Consider the following 13,973-nt stretch of genomic DNA (forward strand, 5'->3'; position numbering starts at 1 on the left):
AGCTCCATGGCGCTCCTCCCGCAAGGCTCCCATCCAGAGGCTCTCCCCTGCCCGACACCCCAGGCCTTTAAGGCTCAATCCTGGCACCTCCTTCAGGGACCCTCCCACGTCCCCAGCCTCCCCTGGGTGGGGGTGGGCCCCGGGGCTTCCCTCCACCACGGCACCCAAGAGATAGGCCAGGAGACTCCCCCCAGACTGGGCTCCGGCCTGGTGGGGGTGGGCCTTCCTGATTGTTCTGGTGAGTGGACAGCAGCGCTGACCAGGCCGGGCCCCTTTCTCTTGTGTGGCTGGTCTCCTGGGTCCAAGGCCCCGGCCTCCCCAGCATAGCACTGCAGCTAAGCCAGGAGCAGGTGCCTCTTGGGTCACTTGCCAGCGCCCTGACCCCCAGCTCAGGATGGGGGTGCCCCAGCGGGCCAAGCATGCCCCCTCCCACCACCAAGAGGCCAGAGGACCGGCCCCACAGTGGCGGGGAGTGAGCAGCACCTCCCGGGAGTGAAATCACCTTGACATTTTGGGGACTGTGCCGTGGTTGAAGCTGTAGTCAGGCATGACAGGTGGACGAGCCTGCTCTGGGGACACTGTGGGGACAGGCAGAAGGGCCAGCCTACGAGGGCCGACAGAGCCTCGTCTCCTGGTCAGCCCAGGGGGCAGGGCTGCCTGAGAGGCGGAGGGCCCTCCCCAGCAGGCCACCAGGATCATGCGCCTCTTTCCAAACCTGGCTCTGCTAGTGGCCCCACACTTTGGTTTTGGAGATTGTGTCTTCCTGTCCCAGGAAAACAGGGACAAGCCAGGGCCCTTGAAAAGCACCATCCTGGGGCCACACCTACAGCTAAGGTCATGAGAAGGATGTGTTCCCAGAGACACATGGCGGAGAAGCCAAGCAGGAGCCACGGTGGGTCCAACGCCCAGGAGTGAGAAACAAAGGCCCTCAGAAGTGACAGATGCTTCCAGCAGCCGCCCCTGACCGCCTGTCAATCACCCCAGTCAGCCGCGTTTAAAAATAGCCCCTCCTGCTGCCTCCCCCTCCTCCGGTCCCCTTCCCCTGGTCTGAGCGTCCTGAGCCAGCCCAGCAGCCCCGGCTCCCGACACTTACTATGATCAGCAGGATGAAGTAGATGAAGTTGTAGAAGGAGTGGGCGTCCATCACGTAGTACATGATCTCCACCCAGCCTTCCAGGGTGATCACCTGCAGCCGGCACCGAGGGCGAGAGGGGAGAGCCTCATGTGCACCAGGACGCGCACACGCCGCCCTCGTAGGGCAGCCTCTCCATCCATGCGATACAGACCAGGAAACGGTGGTTCAGAGAGGTGAGGACACTTGCCCAACGTCAAACAGCTAGGCAGTACTAGAGCCGGGACTTCAATCCTGGTCCCGCTCACTCTAGACCTCACCCGTTTTCTGGCTGCCGTGCCAGGGCAGGCGGGCTGGGAAGCAGGAGCCCAGGGGTCCCAGCTCTACCTCGTCACTGGGCTATGGCCCACCCGGGGCCTCAGCTGCTTCCTCGTACCCGGGGATGGCAGAGGCCCTCGGGCACGGCTCGGGTGAGGCTCACTGGAGCCCAGTGTGTGCACTGGACGAGGCTGGTGGGACTGTCTCCCCTGCCCCACCCGACGTCTTCCCAGAGAGGGAGAGGGGCAGCTCTGGGGTGTGACTGTCCCTGGCAAAGCCCAGACACGGCCCCAAAACACGGCCCGCAGCTCTGAATTCCCGGCCCCCTGCTCCTGCTCCTCATGGCTACAGGCTTCCCTGCTCTGCCCGCGCCGGCCACATCCCGCCTGAGGACAGCGGGAGCTGAGTCTTGACTGAGCACCCACGGAGCGTGGGCTCCTCCTGCCCGTCACCTGGCCTGTTCCCAGTACCCAGCATGAGGGGCCTGGGGTCAGACCATTATCAAGACAAGGAACCGAGGCACAGAGAGGTTGAGCAGCTCTCCAAGGTCCTTCAGCCCCATTCCACAAACAAACCCCGCAACACCCTCTGCAGAGGACAGGCACGGGGTCAGTCGGGGCCAACCGTGCCACCCAGGCAGGCTACCGCGGCTTTGGGAGGGCAGGTGTGTGCACTGGGTCACAAGATGGGACATGGCTTCCACTGACACGGGACAAGCTGATCTCTGCTGTCACCCCACCAGGTGTCCTTCCTCCCACGCACCCCAGGGGACACTGCGCGCCTTGGCCAGTCCTCCAAGGACTGGCGTCCTGCCTGCCCTCTGTGGGGACCTCCCACCCGGCACCTCTGCCTCCAGAACCTGGGACTGCACAGGGCACAGACTCTGCAGGCGGCCGGGCCAGTCCCCATCTGGCCATTTGTCAGTCTGTCTGCCTGTGAGACGGGCACAATGGCACCTGTGGTGCCCGCAGGCCGGGCAGGTTCCAGGGAGACCGGGCGGCAGACACCTGCTGGGTGGAGCGGCTCCGGTGGCCGCGGGCCTGAGGACCTCACCTGGAAGATGACGATCCAGGCGTAACCGATGTTGTCGAAGTTGATGGCGCCCTTGTGGGGGTTGGCGCTGCCCGTGCGGCACACGTTGTAGTAGCGGTTCCAGTTGACGCACAGCCCGCTGGCGTTGAGGTCCGGGCGCCCGGCCCCGAAGTCGGAGACGTCGTCCTTGGACAGGCAGCACTCGCGGCCCTGCTCCTTGAGCGGGGGGATCTCGTGGCAGCCCATGATGCCATTGTCCCCCGACAGGGAGCAGATGAAGGGCATCTCGTCGTCTTCCTCTGGCTGGTAGTAGGGGGGCAGGGCCACGTCCCCTTGTCTGTCCACAGTGAGGGCGGGTCAAAGGAGGGAGGGGAGGGGTCACTGCCCGGAGGACAGGAAAGGGAAGGCCACACCGGGGCAGGCTGGCCCTCAGTCCCACTGTAATCCCCTGAGAGCGTCCCCTCCCCTGGGGAACTGTCCCCGACTCCCTGCCACCTCACCGTGCCTAGCATAGACCTCCATTAGGGCTGCTGGGGCAGCAGACAAGGGTAGTTCACCTCTGTGCCCCTGCACCAGCCCCTCCTCTGCTCTGGATTCGGGGACCAGAATTGACACAGAGCCCATGGGGCTAAGGCCTAGTCCCCCCAAGCCCATGGGGTCCTGGCCTGCTCTTCTCCGTGGACCTGCCAGCAGCCCGGGGTCACCCAGTGGGAGCACACCAAGGCGGGGTTGGCAGGACAATGGAGGGAAACCGTCCTAAGACGGCAATGAACTCCACCTGCACACTGTGAGTCCTGACGGGACCAGAGGCCGCAGCGCCAAGAAGAACCACCTCGAGATCACCCGCACCCACCGCACGGCCCGTCAGGACCGAGGATGCTGCAAGTGTGAGCACACACGCGTGTGCACTGTCAGTGGTGTGCAGACCACACGACCCTGGCGGGGCCATTTGGCAACAGTCAACAGATGACACCCCACCCACTGCATCCTGTCACCGACTCTAAGAAGGCATCGCTGGGGACAGCTGGACCTTTCAGTGATCGGTCCTAGGACAACCAAAGGCCCATTAAGTGCACCAGCACATCTTGATGTCCCCCCAGCCACCCAGCGGACACAAAGCCACTGGAGACGGAAGATTTAAAGGGGCAGCTTCTAAAAGCAGCCAGGGAGAATGGGCTTCGGGACCTTGGGCTAGGACACAGGGCAAGGCTAAAGAATGCCGGAGAACTGGATGTCACTCTTGAACAAAGAGACGCTGCCCATCGAGAGACAGGGCCAGAGAGTGGGAAAGCAGTGCCTTCACCCTCGTTTCTGGGAGTGAATCCACTGAGTGACTGTGCGGCTACTAATTTATGCAACTATGCATTTGGGTCGCTCCTGGGTTTGGGGCTCTTGTGCCTTATAAATATTCCTGCCCACGTCCTCGGTGGATCTAAGCCGCCCTTTCTTTTGAGCAAATGCTCAGGGGCGGAGTTGCCGGCTGAGGCTGCACCGGGCTCTGCCCTTCCGCAGAGCTGCACAGAGTCTCCACCAGCAGAGTGTGGGCGTCCAGGGCGCCAACGGCCGGTGGCACTGGGCACCGCCAGCCCTGAGCTTAGCCGTCTAGCGGGGGGTCACGGGATCTGTGGTTTGAGTATGCGTTGCCCCTGAAGGACAGCAGTGAACGCCCTTCCACATCCATCGGCCGCGTGCCTGCCCCTTGTGAAGTTTCTGCTGAGCTCTAGGGGCCATTTTTAGATCTGATCATTGGCGCCTGTCGTGACTCCACAGATTCTGCAGAGTTGAGCCCCTGGTGGACACATGGACTGCAGATATTTTACTCCAGCCTGGGCTCTCCTTTTGAGCATTAGTCACTCTTGAAAACCTGTCAGCAGAGGTTCTGAGAGTCACGGCCACCATGGATCCACCCAGAAGGTGGAGGCCCTGGGTCTGAGTGCAGGGTGGGGAGGGCTCACTAGAACTGGACACAGGGCCCGCCTGGCGGGTCCCTGCCCTCCCTGGCCCCCGACTCTCACCTGAGGCATCCCCTCGGAGCTCTCTGCCAGCACCACTGCCTCAGCCCAGGGAAGCTGAGGCAGCTGCACCTGTGTCCAGACCCCAGCTCAGATGACCAGCCTCTCACACAGCACCAGGCAGCCCAGGCCTGTCCCCGTGGCCACCATCCAGACCTCCTTCTCCCACTGCAGCTCAGCCATGCCTCCCACCCCTCCTCTGAGGTTACCCACAGCCTCTGCTGGCTGACTCCAACTTATATGCTGTGTGCCCTCGGGCAAGTGACCTCACCTCTCTGAGCCAAGTGTGAAATGAAGATGATAACATACTTCCCTCACAGCACCCTGCTGAGAGTAGTGCCCAGCATGTACTGAGGCCCCTGTAAATACCAGATGTCTCAACCTGCGTCACCCCAGGGTCACCCTCTGGGCCCCTGGGATTCCAGGTGCCATCTCAGCGCCTGCCCTACGAGTGACAACGCCCACCCCCAGGAACTTCCAGGCCAGTGGGGGACACAAGGACACCCCCAGCTGCCCGGGCCACACTCAGCTGCCCACGGTGCTGCCCGGTGCCCTGTGGCTGGGTCACCCTCACAGCACCCCACGGTGGGGAAACTGAGGCACGGAAGTTTGGCCACTTGCTCCCAGAGTCACAAGGCTAGCAAGTGGCCTTGGCAGAATTTGACCCCAAAGGCCAGGCGTCATGCGCCTCGCCCCACACCACCCCAGCCCCCCACCTGCCAGGAGACACCTCCGTCTTTCCAAGAGCCCCTCGGCCTCCCGTCCTCAGACTGGAGAGGCCTGCCCTGCGCTGGCCTCGGACCCGGCTCCCTCTGCCACAGCCCAGAGCCCACTGCTGGCCGCGCACTCGCCCAGAACGGAGGCCGGGTGAAGTCCTCCACAGCCCGAGGCCCCGCACAGGGCCTGGCCGCTGGAAGGGGCTGATGGTGGGCCACGTCCGGACACCCACACAGGGGCCAGTGCTTGGAGGGAGCCTTGCTGTGTGGCCCTGGCCACGTCCCTTCCCTCTCCAGGCCTCATGTCACCTGCACGTTGGGAACTGGACGGAGGCTCCCAGAGGCCAAGCAGATGATGAGCGCCCGGCCCCAGGTCCCCCATGTCCCCATGTCCCCTCCCCCCCCCCCGTCACGGCAGCCAGCTCCGGGCTGGGGCCACCCGACAGGGTCAGGCCTGACCACGGGGAGGGGACGTGCAGGGACCAGGCGGGAAGACGCATGGCAGGAGGAGCCGCTGTCCTGGTCCCCGCCGTCCTGCCGGGCTGGAGGCACATTGAGCCGTCAGCTGGGGGCACCCCCAAGCCGCCCCAGGCCCCAGGAGGAGAGGAACCAGCAGAAGCCCCTGGTCTCCTAGAGAGCGTCCTCCAGGCCTCCCCTGCCCAGACCAAGAAAGGGAGCCAGCCCAGGAGGAGGCCCCACGCGGCGGAGCCTGGATAAGGGGATGACCAGGGACGGTCCACGTGGGGCAGAGGGACAGAGGAGCGGGGCTTCACCCTGAACCCCCAAAGCCGAAGCTCCTGCCCGCCACTCTCTGTCCTTGAAGGCCAGGCCAGGAGAAGCGGCTGCCACCCCGTCCCCTCCCCGACAGCCCCAGCCACAGCTCAGGTGGACATTCATGCAACCCCCAGCCCCACGCAGGACCCCTCCCCACGAGGCGGCCCTGCCCTGCCTACCCAGGGGGCCCAGCGCTCCCTGCAGCGACACTGGCCTCCAGATCCACGGGACAGGGACAGAGAGAAGAAGCTCAGCCACCCCCACGCTGGGTCCCCACACCCCCAACAGGCCCTTGGCCCGGGAGCGTCACTCAGCAGAGACGTTCAGGATCCGCGCCCAGCCTGGTGCTCCCCAGGGCAGGACCCATCTCAGCAGGACAAAGAGCCACCGCTGGGCCGTGTCCAGGGAGAGAAGGGAGAAGAAGGCTCTCCTGTTCTGGGCTCCCGCGTCTAGCGCACAGTAGGAGCGACACAATTGGTTTTTCTGACTGACTGGCTGCAGCCTGGGAGCTGCTTCTGCGCCGTCCTGCCCTCCCTCCTCCTGCCTGGGGACCTGTGGCGCCCGCGGGCGAGGCCCCACTCACATGGTGAAGTTCTCCTCCAGGAAGCAGCGGTTGCGCAGCAGCCCCGCCCACAGCTGCACCCCGATGATGCCGAAGATGAAGAAGACGAAGAAGCAGAGCAGGAGGACGTTCCCCAGCATGGGCAGCGTGTCCAGCAGCAGGTTCACCAGGATCCGCATGCCTGGAAGGAAGGGCAGGCGGGGGGCGCGTCGGCGGGAGCCGAGGTCCAGGGAGGACAGGAGCAGGGGACGGGGACACACTGCCCAGGCGTCCAGGGCACCCGGCCTGCACGTGTGCCCCTCTACCCAGAAAGCCAGGAGAACGGCTCCGGGCCCTGCCGCACTCACGCGAGATGTGGACACACTGTGCGCACCCCCCAGGGCTGGCCCAAGCGGGATCTCCAGTCTCCGTGACCCTGAGAGGTTGAGGATCCCGCCTCTTCACGCGGGAAGCCAAGGCGAGGGTCAGAGACCAGGAGTCACTTGCCTGGGCCACTCAGCTAACAGCAGGGTCTGATGGACACCAGGTCCTGCCCTCCTTCCAGAACCCACTGTCTCACCCACGCTCTGTCCTCTTCCTGGGACACCCCGGCAGACTCCCATTCAACCACCACAGCCCGAAAAATGCCCTTTCTGGCCGCTTCCCCGGCCCTTCCTCACCCCCTCCCAGGTAGAGCTCATCCCTCTCTCTTCTGCTCTAGGCAACCTCAGCACCTGTCACCTCGCCCCGGCTGCCATGCACATCTGTGCAGGTTGCACGCTGCACAAGCGGGGCCTCTCCATGGGCACCCACACCCGCGCGGCCTGGCATAGCTTCCTTTTCACCATCCTGTCTCATCTGCTGAGCTGTGAGCTCCTAAGGGACAGAGCCTGTGTCTGAGCCACCTCAGTGTTCCTAGAGCCAGCAGGTCCTGGCCCGGGAGACGGTCTCAGCTAACATTTGCTGAATGCTGTTGAATCGCAGAGGCCGAGCAGCATCGCGGGAAGAGTGTGGAGGGCTGGGAGACCGCGGTGGGGGCAGCGGCCCTGCCGGGGTCTGTTATTCCAGGGCTGGTGCGAGGTGGTTATTAACAAGGATAATTATCTGGGATTTGCATCACAAACTGTGTGTGGAGCGATTTCTAATCAATAACTAGTGCCCACCCCCAGCTCGCCTCCCCGCCAAACTAGGTCAGCCTCCTCAGGAAAGGCAGGGGCTCCCCAGCAGGCGGCCTCACCCACCGAGGGCACCAGGGGGTCCCCAGGCCCCACCTCCCTGTGGCCCCCGAACCACAGCAAGAAAACAGGCCCCGCGGGACCCCGCAGATGGCCGGCTGCCCTGGAGAAGCCAATGGCCGGCCCTCTGGTGCCTCACTGGCTCACTCGTGCCCACGGTCACTCACCAAGCACCTAGTTAGTGCCAGCTGAGAGCCAGGCACAGGGCTGGGCCCAGGGAGCCCACAGCTGAACACAAAGCCCATCTTGAACCCGCCTCAGCCATCCAGCCTGGCAGCAGGGGACGGGGACCCCAGTGCTGGGCAAGGAGACCCGAGGACACATGCGTGCAGAGGCTGGGCACTGGAGGAGCCTGCCACGCCGAGGGACGGGTGGCCAAGGCCCGGCCGTGTGGCCCTGAGGACCAAGCAGGAGACCGCTGGGGCCACGGCAGAGGGCTCTGAGGAGGCGGGACCCGCGGGTGACGGGCAGGAGGCCATGTCCGTCATGGCTGTCCCCAGAGGCCCAGCCCTTGGTCGGCTCTGGGCGAGGCCAGGGCAGTGCTGGAGGCCTGGCAGAGGCTGGACCAGCGACACGGGGAGCCGCAGCTCAGCGCAGCCCCCTTGGCTGCCCCTGGGTTGGCCTTGGTTGCTCAATTAGTCGCAGCTCCTGTCGCCCAGGACGCGGACTTCTGAAAGGCTCCGAACACGCGCCCAGGGTCCCGGGCCACAGGGCAGAGGCACAGTGAGCTGATCAGGGCCCCGGCAGGAGCTGGGAGAGGGGGCCGGGGAAGAGCCCGAGGGACGCAGGGTCTCGCTCTCTATGTCCTGGGTCAAGCAATTAGGCAGGACGGGCCAGCCGGCGCCACTCTGCCCTCGCTCCCCTGGCCCTGGGCACACGAGGCAGCGCAGGCAGGAGAGAGGGGAGAGGGGAACAGAGAAGGGAGAGAGAGAGACAGTGGACCCAGAGGGACGGGAAAATGGGCACAAAGAACAGAGGGGGACAGCACAGGGAGAGGCAGGACAGGACCAGAGCCCACAGACGGGGAGAGCACGGATCCACAGGGACACGGCACCCAGCACAGGCAAACCACCGGGATGTCACCCTCGGGCTGTCCTTCCTAACTCCCTCCACCTTCCCAGCCAAACCCTCCTCCTCCAGGCAGTCTTCCAGGTGCCCACCCCGGGCTGGTCAGGAAGGCCTCCAGTCCCCTCTAGTCCTGTCTCCCTCTCAGCAGGGGCTTAGCAGGGATCAGGCGATCTGGAAGGGCCAGGCTGCAGGCCACCAGGAGAGCCACCAGGAGAGCATGGGGAGGGCCTGGTCCCAGCCAAGAAGGCAGGGGGGCCTGGGCACTGGTGCAGCCCTGTCCAGCTGGGCACCCAGGCACAGACCTAGAACACGAGTTCTGAGTCCCAGTCCAGACCTGGTGGCCCCAAGACCAGAACTGGCCCTCTCTGGGCCCAAAAGGCTTCATCGACAGATGGGGACAGTGGCATGTGCGATCCAGCCGGCCTCTCGGGAGCACTGCCCAGCTGGGGCACCTCTGATGGAAGAGCCCCTAAAGCCAGCAGGTCACCCCGGGAAAGTTCAAAGCCTTATCCCACCAGCCCCGCCCTGCTCACGGCCCGTCCCACAGCCTCACAGCCACTGTGGTTCCGGCTGGACACCAGCCCCCGCCCTCCCCTGGGCCACCAGCCACTCTACCCACAAGACCTTGCTCTACTCTGCCCACAGCAGGGGTCCTGTGGCTGCCATGCCACTGCCCACGCAGGGGTTAGTCCGGGCTGGGGTGGCCCTCTGGGAAGCCCAGCCTCGGGGCCACCTCCAGGCCCAGCACATGCAGAGTCGGGGGCACCTGGCATCGCTTCATTAGACCTCAGGGCCTGGGGGGGAATTGGCCCAAGTCTGGGGTGGGGCCAGTGGACTGTCCTCTACATCGTGGGAGCTGGGGCAGATGACAGCAGCAGATGCATGAGATGCGCCCCTCTCCACCCGGGGAAGGACCCAGACCAGACCTCTGCTCCGGGGACCCCGGCCAGCAGGGCAGCCCCTCAGGTAATGGGCGGGGGTGGCAGGTGACAGGTGCCTTCCTGACAGCATCTCCCCTCCAGGTCCCGGGTGCTCTCCACAGACAGGAGCCGTCAGCCCAGATCAGCACGGCCCCTCTGCCAGGCCCGCTCACGGAGAACTCACTGGGCATGTGCCAACCAGGGGCACAGCCTGTGGCCGGGGAGGGGACACAGAGGAGGGGACGCCTGTGCCGTGGCCTCCAGGCCTGGTCTGGCCGGGTCAGTGGAGGGCGCTGAGCAGGCAGGAGAGGCCGTCTGCCGCGCCTGCCACTGCCAAGGCCAACTAATCAGGGGCACAGCGGGCGCCGGGGAGGCCGGGCCAGGCAGCAGACGGCCAGGCTGCCGAGGTCACAGCTGCTGGCCCTGGCCCAGCTGGAGAGAGCCCGTGGGCTGGCGGGGGGCCTCTGAACCCACCCAGCCAGGGAACCCCCATCTGTCCACCCAGGAGGCCTCAGGTCCCCAGAGCTGGAGGAGCTGGCACCTGGGGGTCGGGCCCACCGGTCCCACTGAAGGTCCCTGTCCGCTGCAGCCCAGCAATCCCTATTCATCCTGCCAATGTCCTGCCCACCCCTCTGGGATCCTCTCTGGGTCTGCGTTGGTGCCTCCCCCCACCCATGGCAGCTCGTCCCAGCCCCGTGGCCCCCAGGTCAGGTGCCGCCTGCAGGGAGGGGCTGTGGCTGAGGCTCTTTCTGACCCCACACTTGGCCCAGGGCCACACCTGGTGGCCCCCTTGGATCAACCAGAGGTCCTGGCGTCCCCTCCAGGTGTCCTGCCCTCAGGATTTGTGGAAACCACTCAGAACCTGAGCCAGGGCGGCTCCCTTTGCCCCGCCCACACTAAGTACTTCCTGGCTGCAGCTCATTTCCTGTTCCCAAGTCAGGCTCTCGCCAGGTATCCGGCCAGATGCTCCCCGCCCTGCCCCGTCCACTCCAGGAAAGCAACAGCCCAGGAAGCCAGCCCTGGTCCCCTCCCCCTTCTCCCCAGCCTCCCTCTCTTTTCCCCGCGGAGGCCGCGGGCCTTTGGGAGCCCTGGGGTGCTGGGGCAGACGCCCTAAAGCCCAAGGTGTGGCAGGGCTTAGTGCCCAGAGCCTTCAAGTAAAGGCGCGTCTCCATAATGAGATGTGCCGCTCCTCTTCCTCCCAGATCCTGCCAAGATCAAGCTCCCCCAGAAGGAATCCTGGGCCCTCCTTGTCCCTCCCTTGGATGGCTGGCCTGATGTGACCCCTCTAGGCATGTGCCTGGGCATGAGGACAGGGGCCTCCTGCCCTAACCACTGCACTCTCCTGCCTCCTGCATGGCCCTGACTCAACCCCGAGGACCCTGCAGCGTGGGAACCCTGCACCTGGCAGGGAGAGGCTGCAGAGGTCTGCAGCAGAACAAGCTACAGGCAGATGGGAGGTCCTGGCGTCCCCTCCAGGTGTCCCTACACAGGGACAGGGGCCCTTAACTCTGTGTCTCCTGTGGCGCTTGTCAGTCAAGAGGGCACTGAGTGCCTATGACAGAAAGGTCAGGAGCCCTGGGATCTTGTAAGGGCAGGCTCAGATCCCAGCTCTGCCTGCCTTCTGCCTCGGGGTCCCCGTCCATAAACTGGGCATCACCATGTTTTGAAGGAAAAGTGATTCAGCCCCTGTTAGACACTGGGACAGGTTTGTCCCAAGCACTTATGATCGTTATCAAATTCCCAGATGTGAAAACCTCCTCCTGCCTCTCCTGACATGTGTCCCCCGCCCAGCCACACTGCTCCCAGGGGACACCTCTACTCCACCTGTGCACATGTCACCTACCAGGGGCACTCTCTGGGACCTTCTGTGCACTTGGTCAGCTTCTTCTAAAACCAGCCCTGGAAGACAATCCTGATGCCCCCACACCCCCACACCCCCAACCCTCCCCAGCGCCTTCCTCCACGTGGCCACCCAGGGCCCGGCACCAGCCAACGGTGCGGAACAGACCTGCAGCTCCCGGGCCTGAACTGCCCCGCCACACACAGCAGGGTCAGCCCCCCTCCCGGCCCCAGGCCTGGGAGTGCCTTCCACACCCTTGGAGGGGTCTGCTGCCAGAAGAGACCCCATTTAGAGATAATACAGCCCCCTCATGCCAAGGCCAGAGGAAGGTCACACAGTGAGGAAGCAGAAGCCAGTCTCCTGCCTCAAAGTTCATCCCTCCTCCCTCTCCAGCCTTCTCCTCTACGTCTCCTTCCTTTTATCCTTCAGGGCTGGCCCAGGACAGAAGCTGCAGAGGCAGACCCGGGGGACTGGCTTTACACGACTGATTCGGTAAAGAGCACCCTGACTTCCAGCTCCCCGCTCCTCCTACACAGGCTAGAAACATGCAGGTAACCCGGTGCCTTCTGCCCCGTGCAAGGAGCAAAACTGAGGCCCAGGTCGCACCCCAGGCTTATGGCAGAGCACAGGCCAGAACTCACATCCCCTGACCCCCACCAAGGACCTCAGTCAATCATGTTGGGGCTCTGGAGCCTCTGCTGCAATTTTACCGAGCAGGCAGCCACCCCACTCCCCACTGCTTTGCAATTAACAACCTGTCACTCAATTTGCCTGATACCAGCTCTCTAGCCTGCCATCTAGTGGCAAAACCGAGGACTACAGGCTACTGTGGAAAAGAACGTGTCCCAGGGCCAATGCCACCCTAGAGACAGATGGCAGGACTTGAGATGTTCTTGAGAATTTCACATTTAGGAGAAAGGAAGAGGGGGGGGGAGGGGGAGGAAATCCACAAAATCCCTCCAAGAAGCACGTGTAAGGAGCCCATGCCCCCTCCCCCAGGTCACTCACTCCCTGGTGACTGTGGGCAAGGGACAGGCACCTGGGGACAGGGGTCTCTCCAGGAGAATGAGAGAGCTGCACCAGAGGCCTCCAGAGGCCCCACGTGCTCTATGAGCTGCGGGCTCCGCTGTTAAATGATGAATATGGATTCTCCTTAAAGTCCCTTGGCACTGGCCCCTGGGTGCTTCTCAAACCTGCTCCCGCTTTGGACACGGAGGGTGGCACCTACCCAGATCCCGGTGCTGGGGGCTCAGCTGAGGCGGAATTCGAGGGCCTCCCGGGGGGGCCATTAGCAGGAAGGAGACCCTGGGGACAGGCTGGGTCCCTCTCGGGCTTTCTTGGCGCAGAGCCTCTGTAATTGGCGCCCTCTGGGAGCACAGGAATGCTGGGCTCAGGACCGTCCCTGCCCTTCTCCAGGAAATGGCAGGCTAACGCTGGGACACGGAGTGACAGCCACAGTCCAGGAGCCACTTAATGAGCTATGCACATGGCGAGAGGGGGCAGGGGGCCCAGGAAGGGCGGGCACAGGTGCCTACCCATGTTCCTGTCACACCCGGGGACACGTGCACACGCGCTTCATGGCCACCCCCACGGGCACACTCACACGCACCCTCACAGGCACCCGGGTGCACGTGTCCTCCCATGGACACACGCAGGTCCTCACACCCACACACAAACAGAAACCAGCAAGCGTGAGCGCTGCCTCGGCGGTCGGTACCCCCAGGCCTTCCACTATGAAACGTCCCCATGTCACTTGGCCACGCCTGCCCACGCCGGAGACCTGCGGGAGGTGTAGATTCAAGATCTTGCAAAGCCACTGGCGGATGAGCCCTGCTATGAGCACAGGCACCTCCGCCAGGTGACCACAACTGTGGCCTCCCTGGCCAGGGGCAGGACGGGGGCAGGACGTGGCCGCCTCTGCCTCCCTCAGAAGTGGGGAGCTCTGGGGTGGAGCCCAGGAGAGATGTGGCCCCCGCTGGGGTGCCCCCCCAGTGGCCCAGGCCAGACGCTCCTGGACCTGAACTGGGCGCAGGCGCACCTCCCCCTCCTCAACCCGCCAGCCCCAGCCGCCCCTTGTGTCCAGCTGACCCACACCCCCTGCCGGGGGCATCTCTGACACTCCCTCCCTGACCCCTTCTCTGGCTCCATCACCCTTGGGCACCAAGGCTGCCACACCGTCCCGTCCTCTCCAGCCTCAAGCCCCTCTCCCTGCCCCACACCCAGCCTCCTGCAGGGCGGGCGCCCCCACCCGCCTCCCACGTCCCCCAGCTCCCTGGCCACCTGGCTGATCCCTGGCTGCTCCCTACCAGCTTCCAGCAGGGACAGATGCTCCATGTTTGTGGAGTACATGCATTTTACATGTGTTTGGGGGGTTCCCTTGAGCCACCAGGCACAGGTCTGGGTGCCAGGATGATGAAGTCGGCCCTTGAGCCCATTTCCCATCAC

The 13,973-nt window shown here is 64.4% G+C and overlaps 1 protein-coding gene across 1 annotated transcript in view; it reads right to left on the reverse strand.

Annotated features, from left to right (window-relative positions):
* Positions 1–13,973, reverse strand: part of Cacna1i (calcium voltage-gated channel subunit alpha1 I) — a 79,087-nt gene that overhangs the window by 33,841 nt on the left and 31,273 nt on the right. Inside the window, exons 5-7 of the mRNA XM_026405913.2 lie at positions 6,508–6,667; positions 2,444–2,759; positions 1,094–1,186 (exon numbers count right to left, since the gene is read on the reverse strand). Of these exons, the coding sequence (XP_026261698.2) occupies positions 1,094–1,186; positions 2,444–2,759; positions 6,508–6,667 (569 nt within the window). The remainder of the gene's footprint in view (positions 1–1,093; positions 1,187–2,443; positions 2,760–6,507; positions 6,668–13,973) is intronic.

This window comes from Urocitellus parryii, chromosome 5, assembly GCF_045843805.1.
Source record: "Urocitellus parryii isolate mUroPar1 chromosome 5, mUroPar1.hap1, whole genome shotgun sequence".
In the NCBI taxonomy this organism is placed as follows: Eukaryota; Metazoa; Chordata; class Mammalia; order Rodentia; family Sciuridae; genus Urocitellus; species Urocitellus parryii.